At 41.2% G+C, this 18,803-nt stretch overlaps 1 protein-coding gene across 1 annotated transcript; it reads left to right on the plus strand.

Moving 5' to 3' along the window:
• The first annotated feature begins 753 nt into the window (after positions 1-753).
• DNAJC12 (DnaJ heat shock protein family (Hsp40) member C12) lies at positions 754-8,874 on the plus strand. Its single transcript, XM_082225211.1, has 5 exons — positions 754-1,004; positions 2,708-2,786; positions 5,426-5,565; positions 5,765-5,963; positions 7,045-8,874. Exons 1-5 carry the CDS (start codon positions 927-929, stop codon positions 7,137-7,139), a joined length of 591 nt encoding a protein of 196 aa, XP_082081337.1. The 5' UTR covers positions 754-926; the 3' UTR covers positions 7,140-8,874.
• The last annotated feature ends 9,929 nt before the right edge of the window (positions 8,875-18,803 follow it).

Here is an 18,803-nt window from a genome sequence, read left to right on the forward strand (position 1 = left end):
TGCACGTCATGCTAGTACTCTCACTTGTAAAAAGATTGGGCAAACAGACTTGTACACAGTGTTTTGCAACTACATAGGCAAACTAATGGCAAGAATCCATTTAGATGTTGGCACTAATTCCTCGCTGTTATTTGTTGCATCATCTTTTAAATTGCGTTATGTGCCCTTTATAAATTCTTTTTAAATATATAGTTCTAAATTATCTGGATTTGATTTTCTTATTCTCACAAGTGAGAAGGAACATACTTTGTAGCTCCATTAAATAACTGTTATAATACCTATTAAAACAAATAAATGTGAACGAATCGTAACAATGCCTTATCAAATCAAATTTAATCAGGAATTACAGTTTATATCAAAACTGTTTATTTGCAAAACTAAGATTATGGCAAAAAATATTTCTTATGCTCTGAAACTTCCCTCTTTATTTATCTTAAAAATCCCTATCATGCCTAGTTTTCCAAAGAAAGTCAAGGTGGCTAACAAATCAGCAGCAAAACAATATAAAACAAACAACAACCCCCAAATTAAGCACATACCCGTGGCCAAAATATTAAACTAAAAGCAATTTTAACTGTTTCAAAACAACCATTAAAAAGTTAAACTCTTTACAGGTGGAAACATGAATCATAAAGCTGGATTCCCCCCCCACTCTGTAAACTACAAATCCCAGAGAGCTTTGCAATTGTAAACTGTGATCAGAATTCGCTTCCACCAATAAGAGCAGGCTCATTCGAGGGTGTGCTTACAGAGTCTCGGGTGACATCTCAGTGTATAAAACCATCTGTAGAGAAGCTTCGGCATCACTGCACCTATCGGTTTCTCTCTAATCACTTTAAATAGCTCTGAACTGGTTAAAAGACGCATTTAAGCTTTTTGTGTCTCTGTTTTCAGAAAGTGGGAAAGCGCTTGCCAGATTGAAGCAGATGGATGCAATTTTGAACTGCAGACTGGAGGACATGGAAGATTTTTACAGCTTGCTAGGCTGTGATGAATTGTCTACAGTAAGACTAGTTAATTATGATTTTACTATTCTCCTCCTTAGTTCATTACAATTTTTTTTAATGTTCTTTCTTTGTTAATTGGTTTGATTTGGTGTATTTGTGCTGTTTCTGTTCTTCCCTAATTTCCCCATGTTTTCTGTACATATTTTTAGCAGTTGATCTGTTTTTCTCCCCCAGTTCAGTTTTTGTTACCTATGCAACATTAAGCTGTTGAACACAATTAACTGTTCACACAGCTTTGTTTCAATAGAATAGTTTGAATTTTTTCATTTTGCAGTGAAGGAATACAATTATCTGAACAGCACTTGAATAACCTTTTAATTGGTATATACCTAAGGAATTCTCTGCATTCTCTAGTTGTCCTGTGTTAACTTAAATAGTCCAGTTAATATCCAAAGCCTCAGTAGATTGTTTGAGGTTACAATGGCACAGAATGTAGTTACAGTTGTTCTGTTTAAAAAGATCTATGTTGATGTAATCCTTGCTGACTTTGAAAAGATAATGTCCCTTCTCACAGTAAATAAAAAGTTACCGTGAGTGTGCACATTTTGGGCTTGTGGATTTCACTTGCATTTTACTAGAACTTAGAGATCCACCAAGCAAAGTGAGGTGAAAAAAGCACAGACTAAAAGAATGCTGAGCCCAGAAATTTGCTTTGAGTACCAGAGAGGAATGGAACTGTTTCAGGCAAAAATCCACTCTGTTACCACAAACTTTCTTCACCTCAGTAGTTGAAGAAGGAAGAGGGGAGATAATTTTATTGCTGCTATTGTTAAACAAGTTGAGAGTTGCAAATCCTTTCTGATCTGCAAACCACCAAGAGATCTACCAGTAGATTCAGATCTGCCTTCTGCCCACCCGCTAAAGGTTTGCTGAGATGGCTTCCAGCAAGGGGCCACTAGATTTTGCCTGCATGAAAAGTCAGCGTGGTTGATTTTTGTAATGAAAAGCTGTGTCAATGGGATAGCCATTTTGAACCACAACAAGTGGGTAGCATCCTAAGTGAAGTAAACAGAAATAACATTTTATGAAAAAGCTGTCTGCTGGCTTTGAAAGCTGATCCACTGCACAAAAGTGATTTATGTTAGGGAGACAGAGATGTTTCACATTACAAACCATGAGCAGTAGACACAAGAGATTGCTGATAGCCATGGTATTGTGTGAGTCTGCAATTTTCAACAGAACCTATGTATGTTTTAGAATTAAAGAAATCTAGATATATGGAAAATGTTTTGCACTCAAACAGCTTTGGGATTAATTTACCATATTTACACATATAGTGGACTGCTCCCGTATATCCCAACGTTGGTGGAGACGATTTCCAAGGAAATCTGACCTTGACTTCCATGGATCTTCTGTGGAATAAATGGTGCATGAACACATGCATAGACTATTTTGCTGTGTACTGAGGCTCTAGTGTCAACCTATAGCAAAAGAAGAGTTGCTTGACGCAGGTATTTGTAAGGGAAAACAAATATATTCCCATATGCACTGCTGCCTGTATCAGGTAAAGATGGTGTAAGTGGCTGCTTCACTGTGAATACCAATTGCCAGTTTAGTAAATCTTACATTCAGTAAAATGGATAATACAAATCCATGAGTTTTACACATGGTGCCACACACATACTTGTGTAAGAAACAAGTCCATAGGTATATTTTTCGTAAGAAAACAAGTTCCATCCATTCTTCAATTGTTTGTCTAGGTTGAACAAATTATTTCAGAATTTAAGGTTCGAGCCCTCGAATGTCATCCTGACAAGCATCCTGGAAACCCTCAAGCTGGTATGTCTTTTTTCCTTTTCTCTCTCAAAATGAAACAGGTGACGTTACACAGAACAGTGGATTCAGGCTTTTGAGAGCCGTTGGCCAAACACACCCTAGCCCTAACCCTGACAAAGGAGTGGGGCATAAATCAAAAATTCCAAAACATGCTCCCTTTCCTGCCTTCTTGTGAAAGGTGAGACTGGTAAGCCTGCTGTGGAAGTTCACCCTCAGGCTCTACAAATATCTGGGCCATAGCAAATGCCCAGCCTTGTCACTTGCTGGCACTGGCTACGAGAGAAGAAGGCACAAGTATCCTCAATTTCCTGCCTAATACTTTGCCCTATTTATATATATGCAGCACACTTTGTTTTATTTTTATTTGTGTGGCACACTTCCTTTTCAGCAGCAAGTTGAACTATATTGCCCTAATGCTTATACAAACATTGATTCTGGAGGAAAATCATAGCTACTCTATTCTTTAGTGCAGTTGTTTGGCAACGTAGGTTTAATAGGGTGGCTTACAAAATCAAATGCTTCACTTCCCTTTTTTGAAACAAATCACAGCCCAGCTTTCTTTCTCCAAATGATCTACAGCTAAAGAAAACCATTAAGCAAACAGATGCGGCTTTATGAAGTTGCAACCCTGTTAACACGTGCACTTATGTTTTGAACAAGAAATAGTTATAAGAGACTATGCAAACTCAGGGTGTTTAATATTGTATAGATTTATTTGCATTTCAATAATTTCTTACACATTTAGGTTTTATCCAATGTTAATCCTACACATAGTGGACCCATTGAAGTTGTAGGTGTGACTCATTTAGATTCATTAATTCCAAGGGGTCTAAGCTCAGTAGGACTTAGTTGGATATAACCCTTTGTTTTAAATATTAAAATTATATTTGGCAGTGCATTGTTTCTGGACCTCTGCAGAGTAATAACTTGGGAATAACTAAAATGTGGAAAGGGGGTAATGGGATTCTGTTTGTGTTAAATGTGGTTAACCCCTTTCATGCCCACTGTTTATCCACACCAAATTGTCCCCAAGTGAAACATATTTTGAACCTCATGGAGGAAATGTTGCCAGAAGGGACATTTTGGAGTAAAAATAAAGTAGAGTACCTGCCTTCCCACTTAATCACTCAAAATCTCTTTCCAAATAGATTTCCTAAAATGGTGTTGGGTCACTGCTAACACACATTTCCATGTAATATGTAGTTAAAAAAATCAGGGGCAAATGACAAAATTGTATATTATGCAAATAAGAATGAGGAGTAGTAGGTTTTCCACATACAAAAAAAATTAATGTTTATGGGTCTAGTGAATGTATATTTATTTTTCATATGATTTACGTCATGACTAGATGTTAAAATACTAACTGCCTTGTCCCTTTTATCTAAATTGCTTCCTGTAAAAGAATTATCAGCTTGCCAATCAGGGGTGGGGGAGAAACATAACTGGGAAACTAAACTGTATGACGTTTTGTTTGTGTTTGCCAGTCCCTGTTAGCATTTTAATTCAGTGCCTTTCAAAAGATCTATCTAGTATAGTAAACTGGCATAAATGAATATAATAATAACGATCATATAATAGAAAGGTGACTCATAGATAAAATATAAATCTCCATAACCTTTACACAGATGGTTACTAAGGATGCGGACTTGTGTTTCTATTATAGTATGGAAACTTTTATATCCACTGGAAAAAATGAGATCACCCTAATACGATCGGGAAGTTTTTGTTTTGTAGTAGACCTAATATGTGCATATCACTGCTCCCATGATGCTCTTGGAACTATTTGTTCTGTTTCACTTGTATATACCTGGTTGCCTTTGATGACTAATTCTTTTTTAGTCATCGTGATTGCATTTGAAATATTTAAAATCAAACTAAGGGTTCCTCCAGGTGACCTATTTATTGGGTATTCATCCTGATTTGCTTGTGCAATGCTTTTGTGGAGGGTTAGACTATATTTATTGAGCATTTGTTCTGATTAGCTTTTGGGATGTTTGAACGCTTTCCTATAATCATTCCACACCTGTCAATATATGTCTCCTGTCACTTCCCAAACTGCAATAAGTCTGATTTTTTAAAAAAAGAATACAGTGGTGCCCCGCAAGACGAATGCCTCGCAAGACGAAAAACTCGCTAGACGAAAGCGTTTTTCGATTTTGCGTTGCTTCGCTAGACAAATTTCCCTATGGGCTTGCTTTGCAAGACGAAAACGTCTTGCGCTTTTTTCTTAAAGCCGCTTGAAGAGGCGCAGTTGCGACGGACCGTGCTTCGCAAGACGAAAAAAATCGCAAGACGAAAAGACTTGCGGAACGAATTATTTTCGTCTTGCGAGGCACCACTGTAAGTGAATTTGTCATGCTAAGGAGACAGCGTGCTTTAATAATTTTTAACTGTACAGTACAAACCTACATTTTTATAATGCACTTGAATCCCTTCCGCAAAATATTGACAGTGGATATATCTTTCACACTGGGTGATCTCCAACAAAGGATTATTGTTATTATTATTGCAATTAATTTATTTATTGCCTTCTAAATCACTGACTGAAAGTCATTTACACATAAAATAATTAAAAGCAGAAAAAGCAACACATACATTTCAGTAAAATTTTCATAAAACTTTCTTCTGTCTCTGATTTGTAGTAGAGAATTTTCAGAAGCTACAGCAAGCTAAAGAAATCCTCACCAATGAAGAGAGCCGATCTCGCTATGATTACTGGCGGAGAAGCAAGATTACCATCCCGTTCCAGCAGTGGGAGGCTCTGAGCAACTCAGTCAAAACTGTTAGTTTTGGTTTATGCATCTATAATTATTGGGGAATAGAAAGAAAGAGGCCATTCTGTGGGTGGGGAAGTTCTCTGCTAGCTAGCATTGTTCAGCAAGGGGAATGGGAATCAGTGAGGATACCATTCATCCTTGATCAAGCATGTGTAGCTGTTTTACAACTCACAAATGCCACCAATTTGTTTGTTTTTTGTCTAGTCAATGCACTGGGCTGTCAGAGGCAAAAAAGAGCCAATGCTGGAAGCTCCCGATTTAAATCTTAATGATAAGATGGCTGACAATTTCCCCCAGAAATCTGAAAACAACAATCATGAACTGTTGGATGACCAAAAGGGGCTAGAAGACTTTGACCCCACTACTGGGAAGCTGCTGTCACCAAAGAGCCCTGATTCCCCAGGTAAATAGTTTGCGGTACCGGTGCTAGACACAGAAAAAAATCCAGATAATTGGGGCTGGCACCAGATAAGTGAAATATGCAGCCTTCTTTTATTCTCAGGAGTGGGGTTTGTCCTCATGTGGGTTTGCATGAATATCAGGTATACTTCTTGGTGTACCTGACCCCTTCAAGCTGCATGGCACCTGTGCACAGCTCATTTGAATCTCCTACATAGCACACCCAAGAAATTGTAGGGTGTTCAGATGGTGTAGTCCATATAGGGCATCATGCTGCACATGTCTTTCTGAGTGCTGCGCTTCATACCTCTCATGTTTCAGCTGGGACTAGTTCACATGTGCATGAGTGTCCCTTGAAGACTGCAGGATCCAGTGCTAACGTCGTGTGTGAGTGTGAGATTGCAGGTCAAACATCACAGATGGAGCTTCCCTGTCATCTCAAACACAGTGTAGCAGGCCACACATTCAGGTGGAATTTTCAGATGATTTTGAAGAAGAGCAGAATAGCTTTTGTTAACAGTACAGTAACAAATGCTGAGAAATCAAGTGATGTGCATGCGTGGATGAACTAGGTGGCAGAATAGGAAGGGCAGGAAACTTCCTCAAACATTTATCTCTGAAGGACAGCTGGTGAGAGAGATAAAGTACCATAAAGATTGGGGATACTAATCCTAGGGAGAGTGGGAGCCAGTGCTGCTGATTTACTGGCCCAAAATATATGTATGGACAAAGAAACCCAACAATTTGGCAAGCGTCGCTCCTTAAACCTCAAAGTGGCTTTACTATGCAGGTTCTCTTTGGGATACATTGTGATGCTGGTTTCTTATTATTGTGTGTGCGCGCATGGTACTGAGCCAACCCAGGACTAGGTTTAGTTGTGTGCACAGCTTGAATGCACCCCCCTCCACCAAGTTACCTAAGCTTCATCTGTAGTTTTTGGCCTTTCCTAAATGAATGGATAAGCAAGGAGTTGGTGGTTTTTGTATTAAAGGAGTTTTACTTTATAAACCCAAAGTACCATTTCCTCTCTACTAGCTGATTCTTCTCTCTCTGTCTCTCTCTCAATTTTCCCCACCCCCTTACAGGATTTTCCGATCCAAACTGTTGGCATTTGCGCTTTCGCTGGTCTGGTGACACCCCATCTGAACTCTTGCGGAAGTTTAGAAACTATGAAATATGAAGCAGAAGACCAAATACCATGCAGAAGACCAAATATATGTTGAACACAGTGTTCACCATTTCAGTATTTTGCATATGTTCATAAAGAAGTGTCTTTGAATATTATTTAACTAGGTAGTTTTGTACTATTGATGCCACAATTTCCCATGCAAAATACCATGTATAGTTGCTTGGTTTTTTGTTTTTTTTAAAAATGTTGGCAGGTACTTTCCTTTTATTCATTATTAGCATAAGTAATATGTGAATACAGTTAACCAGTTTTTCCAACATTCAAACTTAATGTATATGTGAGCTGTTTCCTATCATTTTTGAACAGCTGGGAAAAGCACATGTTGCTCAACATCCTTGATCCCTTATATCTTTCTGCCCTATTTTCCTGCTATCTTCCTTCAAACAGCCTTTAGCCCTTTAACTTTACCACACTCAGCCAGCCAAAGGTATCCTGTATTCTTCCTATTTTCTCTTGCCACCAGCTGTTGATACCTGGTTCCCTCTCTCTCCCAATTAACTTTCTCATGCTACCACTCAGTATCATTTCAAAACCCACCTTTCCTGGAATATAACCCTTTGAGTCTTTATCCCCCACATAAAAAACAGCATCTACTCATATTTAGTTCTTGTTGTCCTATCGTCTGAGGGACAAACTACATGTTAATTTGGATAGCCTAACATAGAATAATAGAATTGTAGAGTTGCAAGGGAGCTCAAGGGTCATCTAGTCCAATCCCCTGCAATGCAGGAATCTTTATGCCCAGTGTGGGCATAAATCTTCTTGCTCGAACCCACAATCCTGAGATTAAGAGTCTCATACTCTACTGACGGAGCTATCTTTAAATTTTTCTCCAATGTAACACATATTTTCCTTTCCCTCATTTGCTTCCTCATTGCCAAAATTTAGAACGGAAGTTTGTTGTAGCTGTTATCTGCCTCTTTCTTTCTTTCTTTCTTTCTTTGCTTGTAATACTCTGTAAACATCATGTACAGTACATTGATGGCACTACAGTATATAAAAAAATAATATTTACTATAACATAATTGTAACTCATAGTTAACAGTTGAAGACTGATCTGTCTTATATGCAGCTCTATGTTATTTCTCAGATGTTTTGTTCTTGCTCTTCCATGGACTCACATGTAGTATAGCAGGCATCCCCAAACTTGGACCTCCAGATGTTTTGGGACTACAGCTCCCTAGCTAACAGGACCAGTTGTCAGGGATGATGGGAATTGTAGTCCCAAACATCTGGAGGGCCAAGTTTGGGGGTGCATGTAATATAGTTTTCTGTGCTCACCTTCCTCTCTACAATGTTCACTGAAATCATTCAACCAGCAGTGCAGGCATGTGGGCACTGAATATTTCCCTTCCTTGCACCAGAAGCTCTGCTTTGGGAATTTCTACCAGACACAATGTCAACATGTTAAGCACTTATTTGAAGCTGTAAGCACCAGACCCCTCCTTTAAAAAGAAAGACCTGTGCCTGGTACCAATCTTATGGGATGCAGAAAGCAAAGCTATTTGTATTTGTGAGTTTAGCGTGGCACCGGCCCATTGTCAGTCATTTAAAATTTCAGCTTGAAATGGTTTTGTGTGCCTGAACCATAGCCTATTGTATATTACTAAAACTGTATTGACATCTTGCATCGAACATAAAAGGTGATGTGTAGTCTGATCTGTTTCTTTTCTTGTATGTTCTGTTGCCTTTATATTAATAAATTATTTTGAAGTTGAGTATAAAAGTTGCCTATTCCTTTTTGTTTTATTTTCCCCCTTCTCTCTGTTTAACCATTTGAGTAAATCACAAGACAGAGAAGTACTGTGGGAAAGCAGACAATTCTACAGGAAAAAATATCATATAGTCAGGGAGCATTTTCCAAGTTTTGAGGATATTTTAGATCTATTTGTTTGAGCGGCTAAAGAAATTATTTTTCTGGTATCTCCAGAAACCAAATCGGCCTCTGCCTGGGTGATTCACTTTAGCTGGGATCAAGAGAATGGAGCAACTCCTCTATTATGAAAGGTTGGAACTTTTTAGCTTAGAAAAATGGTGAGCAAAAAGAGGGACTAACTGAATTTTGGTTTGGGACTGAAACCGGGGGAGAGAAGGGTGGGGGTTTAGAAGTCCAAAGGCGGCCTGATTTTCACTTTCCAGTGTAAAAATTATATGTTTTTTATTATAAGAATGGGGAATCCGTGGATGGGAACTAGGGACAACTTTAGGAAAAATATCTTTTCTTTTGTTTTTATATTTCTTGTTTCTTCTTTCATATATGATTAAGGTATATACTTCAAAAATTGTTGAATAAACTAAAGGACAAGGATAATAACGATAAGGACTAACCTTACTATAGAATCATATTAACAAATTATGGTTAAGCAAATTAATAATTTATGGTTAGGACATTAAGGATAAAAACTTGTTTGAACAAACAACTGGAGTTGGAATACAATAAGGGGAGGCGTGGGGAAGTCATGAAAAGAAGTTATTGAAAATGGGATCTAAAAGGTGGAATTTTTCTTTGTTGTTTTTTGTGTTTTCTTTTGTTTTTCTGTTTTGTTTTTGTAACCTTTTGAAATTTTAATAAAGATTATTAAAAAAAAAAGAAAAATGGTGAGCAAGGGTGGGGCATGACAGAGGTGTATAAAATTGGGCATGATGGAATAAGTGAATAAAGAGGGTTCTCTTTCTCTCGCCCTCCTCTGATAATACTAAAACCCACAGCCATCCAATTAAGCTGCTTGTTGGAAGATTCAGAACAGACAAAAGGAATTGCCTATCACAAGATGTGGTAATAGTCACCAACTCGGATGACAGTGGGCAAATAAAATCATATAGGAAGATTTGTTCAGTGAAATAACCCAGTCCCAGACCATACTGTTATGAGCTCAGGGTGCCAGCCCCCTACATTCCTGGATCCAGTAAGTGCTTGAATTTAATCAAGCGTCCTGAACTCCTGGATTCAGCAAGGGTTGAAATACAAGCCAGGCTAGTTTCCTGATGAGGTAATTGCCTGGGATGATGAGCCATTAAGAAAACAAGGGAAAGGTGATATTAAGAAAGTAAGGAGAGGGGGGCTTTGTGCCAATGGTATATGAGTTGGTTCCCCTTCTCTAGCTCTTAGTTAGGACAAAGTCAGATTTGAGTTCCCTATGAGGGAAAGATGGCAGGATGGAAAAGGCAGAGGCAGAGCACAATGCTTGATTTCTGTTTGAATCCAGGGCTGCAGGGCTGTGAACCCCTCCATTCTAGGCTCAGGTTGTGTATATATGTAAATAAGCCACATATCATAAAGGCACCACAGTCTCTGCTGTGCCTCATTTCCAAATGGAAACATGAATCCTGAATAAGGCACCCGGAACCCCCTGGAATCTTGCACTGCTTGGAGATTTGGAGTGGTGTGTGACAATATTTAATAGGTAATAAACAACACCTTAAACTGAGCTGGGAAATGCATTGGAAGCCATTCTTAGGCATAAGATACATTACACGTTAAAACTACATTACATTGCATGGTAGAACTCCTAGAGAAGGACTGTTTTTAGCAGTAGAGTACATGGTTTGAATGTAGACGATTCCTGATTCAATCTTTGGCATCTCCAGTTAAACAGGATAGGTAGTAGAATGGTAAATACATTTTCCTGAGACTATGGAGAGCCACTGGGCTCGATGGATAATTAGTTTGACCATTTTTCTAGGCCACATATTTCAGCTTCTAGAATTATGTCCGCACACTCTACATACCTCCGTTAATAGTTATCCCAAGGATTTATCTAGTGATTAAACAAAGGGATTTTGATGAGTGATGCTCATCCATTGTAGGGCCTGTGGTAAATTAATAGGTTAAATGAATCTGGAACTAAAATAATACCAAAGCTCTAAAGTCTAATTTTCAGTGGATACCCTCCCCCACAGCTGAAAATACATCTTCATGGAAAGTTAGCATGAATGCAAATAGCTTGTCATTTAAAATACTTATCTTTCTATGACTAGGCAGCAAGAAAGATTGCTTCCTTTTATTCTGAGCAACAGGACAATAGCACCGTACACATCAATAGTAGCAAGTGCTACTGATGAGTAATATGGTAATTGAGGGGTTTTAATTTCCTGAAGGCAGTCACCACCTCCTTCCAAATTCATAAAAAATGAATGGCAAGGGCAGTTTGGTGTGGTTGGCAGCGCATGAAATGTTATAAAGCTGATGTAATTGCAAAGCAAGTGATAAAACTGTCTCGCACAATAAAATACTTTGTATACTTTCAGGTTCAGATGTTGTGATATGCATCAGTCGCTAGCGCTTGGCGTTATTGCTTCTCGGCATCTGTTTGACCTATCAGTGTCACCGACGCTCTCTAAGCTCCAGTATCAAACAGCCGTGTGTGTGTGTGTGTGTGTGTGTGTGTGTGTGTGTGTGTGTGTGTGTGTTCTGTCTGTCCTATTGGTTCATTCCCTACAACTTCCCAGCTAACTCTGCAGCTGGCTGTGTCTACCTTTTTCAAATGGTGCCTTGGATCCCCTCAGTGGGCTCAAGGAATCCTATGTGTTGATAGAGGCCTAGCTCAGAGGGTGGGTGAAAAGACGACTTTATGAAAGAGGGTGGCTTCAGTGCAATGTGAAGGACCATGGCTGTGTTCACACTTCAGTTTACTGTGCACTCACTGCAATTCCATTGCTAGATTTATCTTAAATGCATTATGTATCCTGTCCTTTCTTATAAAATACTTACGCTTGATCTTGTTTCTCAAACTAGCTTCAGTCCTGGTAGAGATGGAAACTTTTCCCCTGCTTTTTTGCTTTTCTGCTACAACTCTCCCCTTCCCCAGAAGCTGATTTCCTGCCCTGATGGTTTCCAGGTATGTGTTGCAAAAGAGATAAATACTGTACACATCTGAAACCCTAAGGCAGTGGCTGAAAGAAGAGTTAAGCATCCATCTCCCTGGCTATTTCTTTGTTGAAAATGGCCACTGGAGCTATTTTATCCCAGGAGAAGCAGCCATTGTGATTTTTAATGCATGCATTTGCTTATCATGTGGGGTTTATCTCAGATATATATGTGTCTATATTTTGAACCAGTGTTCAGAGAAAATGTACTTTGCTAGTCCTTGGACCTACACTTCCTCATTTTTTGACACGTGATACCACCATTTACACTCTAGGCACAAAGGATGAATAAATTCACAATACAGACCTGTTGCATTAAATAAAATGATGTCAAACGCTAGGGACAGAAAATTGAATGCAGAAAAATGAATGTTTTGGAAACTGTCAAGTATTATAGTTATTAAATAAGATGGTTTGGCCCTTTGTAGTTTCCTCTTATTGTAAAGGTTTGTGACGAATAACAAGAATTAAGAACACATGCCTTTTATGATGTGGATGTCTGGAATGGAGTGCTGACATCAAATCCCGGTGCCTAAGTGTCTGAGTGTTAACAACACTTAATAGAAAGGTTAGTAAACAAAAAAACTTTTGATGCGGTGGAGAAATCTTCTGGTAAGTCCCCACTACACATAAGTATCTAATAATCCCACTATACAAAGTATGGTAGTTAAAGCTAATAATAATAATAATAATAAATTTTATTTATATCCCGCCCTCCCCAGCTGAAGCCGGGCTCAGGGCGGCTAACAACAATAAAACAGTACAAAAGTACAACATAAACAACATTCTAAAATCATTCATTATAAAAATTAATTAATTCAAGCCACTAGCAGCCATTGGGCCAGAGCTCTGCGAAGATTGCCGAGGGAAGGGAGTCAGGCTGTGCCCTGGCCAAAGGCCTGGTGGAACAGCTCTGTCTTGCAGGCCCTGCGGAAGGATGTCAAATCCCGCAGGGCCCTGGTCTCTTGTGACAGAGTGTTCCACCAGATCGGAGGCACAGCCGAAAAAGCCCTGGCTCTAGTTGAGGCCAGCCTAACTTCTCTGTGGCCTGGGACCTTCAAGATGTTTTTATTTGAAGACCGTAGGTTTCTCTGTGGGGCATACCAGGAGAGGTGGTCCCGTAGGTACGAGGGTCCTAGGCCATATAGGGCTTTAAAGGTTAAAACCAGCACCTTAAACCTGATCCTGTACTCCACCGGGAGCCAGTGCAGCTGGTATAGCACCGGGTGAATGTGATCTCGCAGCGAAGACCTCGTAAGGAGTCTCGCTGCAGCATTCTGCACCCGCTGGAGTTTCTGGGTCAGTCTCAAGGGCAGCCCCACGTAGAGCGAGTTATAATAATCCAGTCTGGAGGTGACCGTCGCGTGGATCACAGTGGCTAGGTCAGGGCGAGAGAGGTAAGGAGCCAACTGCTTAGCTTGGCGGAGATGGAAAAATGCTGCCTTTGTTATAGCTGCAATCTGCGCCTCCATGGAAAGGGAGGTGTCGAAGATTACACCCAAACTCTTAACGGACGGTGCTGGCACTAATTGCGCCCCCGCAAGAGATGGGAGTTGCCCCCCCAATCCCATATCGCCCCGTCCCAGCCACAGGACCTCTGTCTTCGAAGGATTTAGCTTCAACCGGCTCCCACGTAACCATCCAGCCACAGCTTCCAAACATCTGGTCAGTGTGTCTGGGGCCGAGTCAGGATGGCCATCCATCAACAGATAGAGTTGGGTGTCATCGGCATACTGATGACAACCCAGCCCAAAACTCCGAACAAGCTGGGCGAGGGGGCGCATAAAGATGTTGAAAAGCATCGGGGAGAGTATCGCACCCTGAGGTACTCCACACACCAAGGAGTGGCGCGATGACAATTCCCCCCCAAGCGCCACCCTCTGTCCCCGACCAGAGAGAAACGAGCGCAGCCATTGAAGGACTGTGCCCTGGATCCCCACGTCGGCAAGGCGGTGGTCCAGAAGTTCGTGATCGACCATGTCGAAAGCAGCTGATAGATCTAGAAGAATCAGCAGCCCCGACCCGCCTCGATCCAGCTGTCTACGAAGGTCATCTGTTAGGGCGACCAGAGCCGTCTCGGTCCCATGACCAGCACGGAAGCCGGACTGGAATGGATCCAGAGCCGATGTTTCATCCAGAAACCCACCAAGCTGTTCAGCAACCGCTCTCTCAATCACCTTACCCAGGAACGGAAGATTCGAAACCGGGCGGTAATTGGATAGATCTAAAGGATCTAATGATGTTTTCTTTAAGAGCGGGTGCACCACTGCCTCCTTCAGTTCCCCTGGGAATGTCCCCGTGCCAAGGGACAAATTGATGATATCCCCCAGGAGGGCCTGCACCTCGTCTGGACACGCTCTAATCAGCCAGGACGGGCACGGGTCGAGAGGACAGGTGGTAGGCTTTCCAGCTCGGAGGAGTCTGTCCACATCGGCTGGGGATATCTGGTCAAAGTGGTCCAATACTGGACCCGAGGACAGCTAACATCTTACTTTGAATCAGTTTGGTCAAATTGACTACAATGAGGCTGAGACAGTTTAAATTCAAGAGCATTTGCTGAAGTCAACTGAGCCACATATTAACATTTTAATAAAGTATCATGTGCCTGATGCACAGCAGGCCTATACTTAGGGCATTTGGCATGGATCAAGAGACACAGACCATTGTGTTTCAACTCACTGTATGATATTCAACTGTGATCAGGAGTCTTTTTGAGGAAGAAACAGACTAACAGACTTATTTTTATTAGGAAATAAGTCCCACTGATTTATCTAAGAAAAGTAGCACCACTTTAATTACTTTTGTAGTTCAAATATGTGGGTACTTAATTGCTGGTTGCCAGGGGAAAACCTGAAAACAAATCAGTCATACAACCTGATCCTGTGCATGTCTACTTGGAAGAAAGTACCACTGATTTCAATGGGACACACTTCCAACTAAGTGTGCATAACATTGTGTTCTAAAAACTGCAATCCCACCGACATTTGCTTGGGAGTAAGCCCCATTAAACTGAGTAATACTTAATTTTGAACAAATATGCTTAGGATTGTTCAGTACAACTGAGGGAGGAAATATGGAATGCATAACAGTTTTCTATGATGCAAAATAACTCGGAGGCAGAAGATGATTTCAACTTTCTCACTGCATTGACAGGATTATTAACATGTCAGTTTGAACAGAAAACAGGAGGTCAATATTTTTTCTAAGCCTTTTCATTGACTTTCTACAAAGCTTCCAGCTAAAATTTAGGAGAAGGTTGCCATAATGCACTAGGTTTAGAGTTGTCATGTCACCTGGGAAGGAAATGGTTGGGATTTTCATGGAAATATCAAAGGAGAATTCTGTCACTGTCAAGAGGATGCCACCAGCACGATGACAGGCAAGAGTACATAGGGAACAGTGACTGTCTATCAACAACTGCTTAGCCATGACAAATGAAGAGAATTTTCATGCTCACTACAGATGTACCACTTGCTCAGGTACAAACTACAATTTAGGAACTGTTCAGGGCTTGGTGTTGTTGATGGATGCACAGGTGGTGCTGGTGGCAAGCAGGGATGCCAACAGAATTTCTTGGGCCCTGTAAAATGTATGTGGTTTTGGCCCCCTGCATCTCTCACCTGCTCCCCCTTGCAATCTATTGGCAAGAACTGCTGCTTGCATATCTAAACTTAGACTGGCCCACATTGCAGGGCTGTTGAAAAGATAAAAAGTGAAAAGACAATAAACATAACCTTGAGTTCCAGGGAGAATTACCAAGGTACAGTGGTACCTCAGGTTACATACGCTTCAGGTTACAGACTCCGCTAACCCAGAAATAGTGCTTCAGGTTAAGAACTTTGCTTCAGGATGAGAACAGAAATTGCGTGGCGGAGGTGCAGCAGCAGCAGGAGGCCCCATTAGCTAAAGTGGTGCTTCAGGTTAAGAACAGTTTTAGGTTAAGAATGGACCTCTGGAACAAATTAAGTACTTAACCCGAGGTACCACTGTATATCTATATAATATCATTTCAAACATTTAAATAAATAAATACACACAATAAATTCAGAAAAGCAGCCCACCCTTTGCTTTAACTGCAATGTTTCATAGTTCTGATGTTTATGGCGAAAGGCCAAGACAAAAAAATAGAGAAAGAAAATGCCAACCCTGATAAATATCAACAAGCAAAAAAAATACTCCAAGTATTTACAGGTTCACAACTTTGAATTACCAACTCTACATCTACCCCATCTCACAGGGCTGTTCTGAAGATAAAGGTGGGGGAGGGGAGGCCAATGAATGCAGCCTTGAGCTCCTGGGAGGAAAAGCTAGATACAAATATACAACAACAGCAAGCAACAAATACTCTAAGCATGTGCCGATTCACAGCCCTCAGCAACACAAACACACACAAAAACATTTTGCCAACCTTGACAAACAAAAAGTATCCTTGTGTAGCCCCTGTACCCTCCTGTCAACAGCCTTGCTCCAATCTGGAGAAAGGGTGGGGTAAGAAAAACCAACTACCACGAGAAATTGCATGCTGCAAATGAAAAGAGCTGTTTAAGATCAAACAGATGTTGCATTTAATTTATAGTAATTTTTTTAAAAAAATGGGTGGGTGAGAATCAAGGATAAGGTTAGGAGCAAACACACAAACTGCGAACATTTCCCACCAGGTCTATTTTTCTCCCTTTCGTTTCTATTCTAATTTATTGCAGTGCCTTTTAGTAATTAGCATTCAAGGCAATTTACCCACAAAATAGAACAGATCCAAATACAACAATTCTAAAGACCAAAGTGCCCCTGAAACATGAGACAGTTGCACAGTTTGGGGAGGGGGTGTGGTGGGATTCTTGCCCAAGTCCATAAAACTAAAGCCTTTGCCAGGCTTTCAAACACCCCCCCCCCCTTAAAATCAATGGGTGGAGGGAGGGCGAGCGAGGTCAAGGCAGCAGTCCCTGCCCACGATGCCTACGCGCTGATTGGCTGCGAATGCGGAATGTGCGCGCGTACAACTTGTACCCGAGACGCCACGGAGAAAGTTACGCACGTGCGAGTGTGCGTGCCCGGCTCTGTACACACACAGGAGGACTCATCGGGAAGATTGTGTAACCGAGACAGGGCGAGCAGTCCCGACACCTTCCAGGCAGTATACGAAGGTCTGAAAAGGAGTGTAACTACTACATTAAACGCCGTACATTTAAAGCACATTGCTTCTCCCAAAGGACCCTGGGAACTCTAGTTTTGCACTTCGTAGAGCTACCATTCCCAGCACCCTTATCAAACTATATTTCCCAGGAATCTTGAGGCTGGGGCAGCGGAGGCATCTGCTTCAGATGTACGATGTTTGAGCACCCCTTCCCCAGGGGGTTTGCAATTTGCCACCCCCCCCCCCTTTCCGAGGTATGCGTTGCTCCAGCCTCTGGCCATGTTTGATGTGAACTGAAAATGTGAAAAAAAAAATTAAAATTTAATTTTAAATGTGAAAATGTAAAAAAATGTGAACCCAGAAAATGTGAGACTTCGCTATTTGCCTTCTGGGCGTGCGTGGAAGGTAGTTGGTTGTACTTCCTTTGCATGCCATATTTCTGTTTCACTCGAGCCAACAGATAGCTCGAAGTTTTGCATTCTTTCATCCAAGCGGGGTGACTTTATGCGCGAAACAGGGACATGTTACATTGATGATGGGACAAAATTAATACAGCGGCAATTACGATTTGCGAGTTCTGTTAACTGTTGCATCGAGAAAACAAAATAGAGATGTGGCAAGCTGGATAAAATTTATTTATCGCTGCTTCAGTTCGTTATTCAAAATAAAGTCTTGTGAATGTATGACTTCTTTAAAAAAAATTATTATTATAAATAAATGAAAGATCGAACGCTGTCACACCGACCGTGGGCATTTAAAGGAGGCAACGTTTAAATTGGCACGATACACTTGAATGTTTCATTCAATTTTATATTTATGGTACGACCGCTAGTAAATGCTGCGAGTTCCCTTACACAAGCATAGGGAAAATAATAAAAAAGTACCCCTCGCACTTCCGCAGCGAGCAGGGTTCGAACCTGCGCGGGGAGACCCCATTGGATTTCAAGTCCAACGCCTTAACCACTCGGCCATCGCTGCTACATAGAAACGAGAGGCAAACAGAACTATTTAGCAGAACAGGAAACGGCATCTGCTGCTTACCTTCGCTTGCCAATCAGAGTTAAAGCGCCCAACCGGAAAACGGCGTTTCTCCGCTCCTCCAATCCAGACCGGGGAAGGCGGGCTCGCACAAAAGCTGCGGCCCTTCTTAGAAAACAGGATCCAGCTGAGCAATGGCGTCTCTCCGGAGGCGCCAAAGAGGCAGCACCGCGAAAGATGTCATCCCGTTTCCAGAGACCCACAATCCTCCCCAGCTTCATAGGGCGTTTTGGCTCTCTCCCCCGCCAAAACAGTCCCGTCGCCCCAATATAATTCATGTCATTGAACGTAGTTCATAATTTAAACTCGGTTCAAAAGACTTGCGGGAAAGCTTTCCCCCCAGAGAGAGATATAGGAGAAAGCGCCTGAGGTAAGAAAGATTTAGCTGCCACACTGACTGGAAGTCTCCCAAGTTCTCCACAGACCTCCACCTCAGAGCCGTGGTGAGGTGACAGGAATCGTAATCTGTGTGGAAGAATAAACAGGCTTTCGTGACAGGTAACAAATATCAACACAAGTGACATCTATAAAACATAGGCAGCTGCCACCCAATACAAATACCCACATTGTCACGATATGGCTCTCAAATGCCCTCTTTTGCCAGGCAGCCTGCCCATCTC

This window comes from Podarcis vaucheri, assembly GCF_965113315.1.
Source record: "Podarcis vaucheri genome assembly, chromosome: 5".
Classification (NCBI taxonomy): Eukaryota; Metazoa; Chordata; class Lepidosauria; order Squamata; family Lacertidae; genus Podarcis; species Podarcis vaucheri.

Coding starts and splice junctions, on each gene's coding strand:
- DNAJC12 (XM_082225211.1), top strand. CDS start 927: ATGGATGCAATTTTGAACTGCAGACTGGAGGACATGGAAGATTTTTAC. Junction 1,005..2,707: donor GCTGTGATGAATTGTCTACA/GTAAGACTAGTT, acceptor TTGTTTGTCTAG/GTTGAACAAATTATTTCAGA. Junction 5,566..5,764: donor TGAGCAACTCAGTCAAAACT/GTTAGTTTTGGT, acceptor TTTTTTGTCTAG/TCAATGCACTGGGCTGTCAG.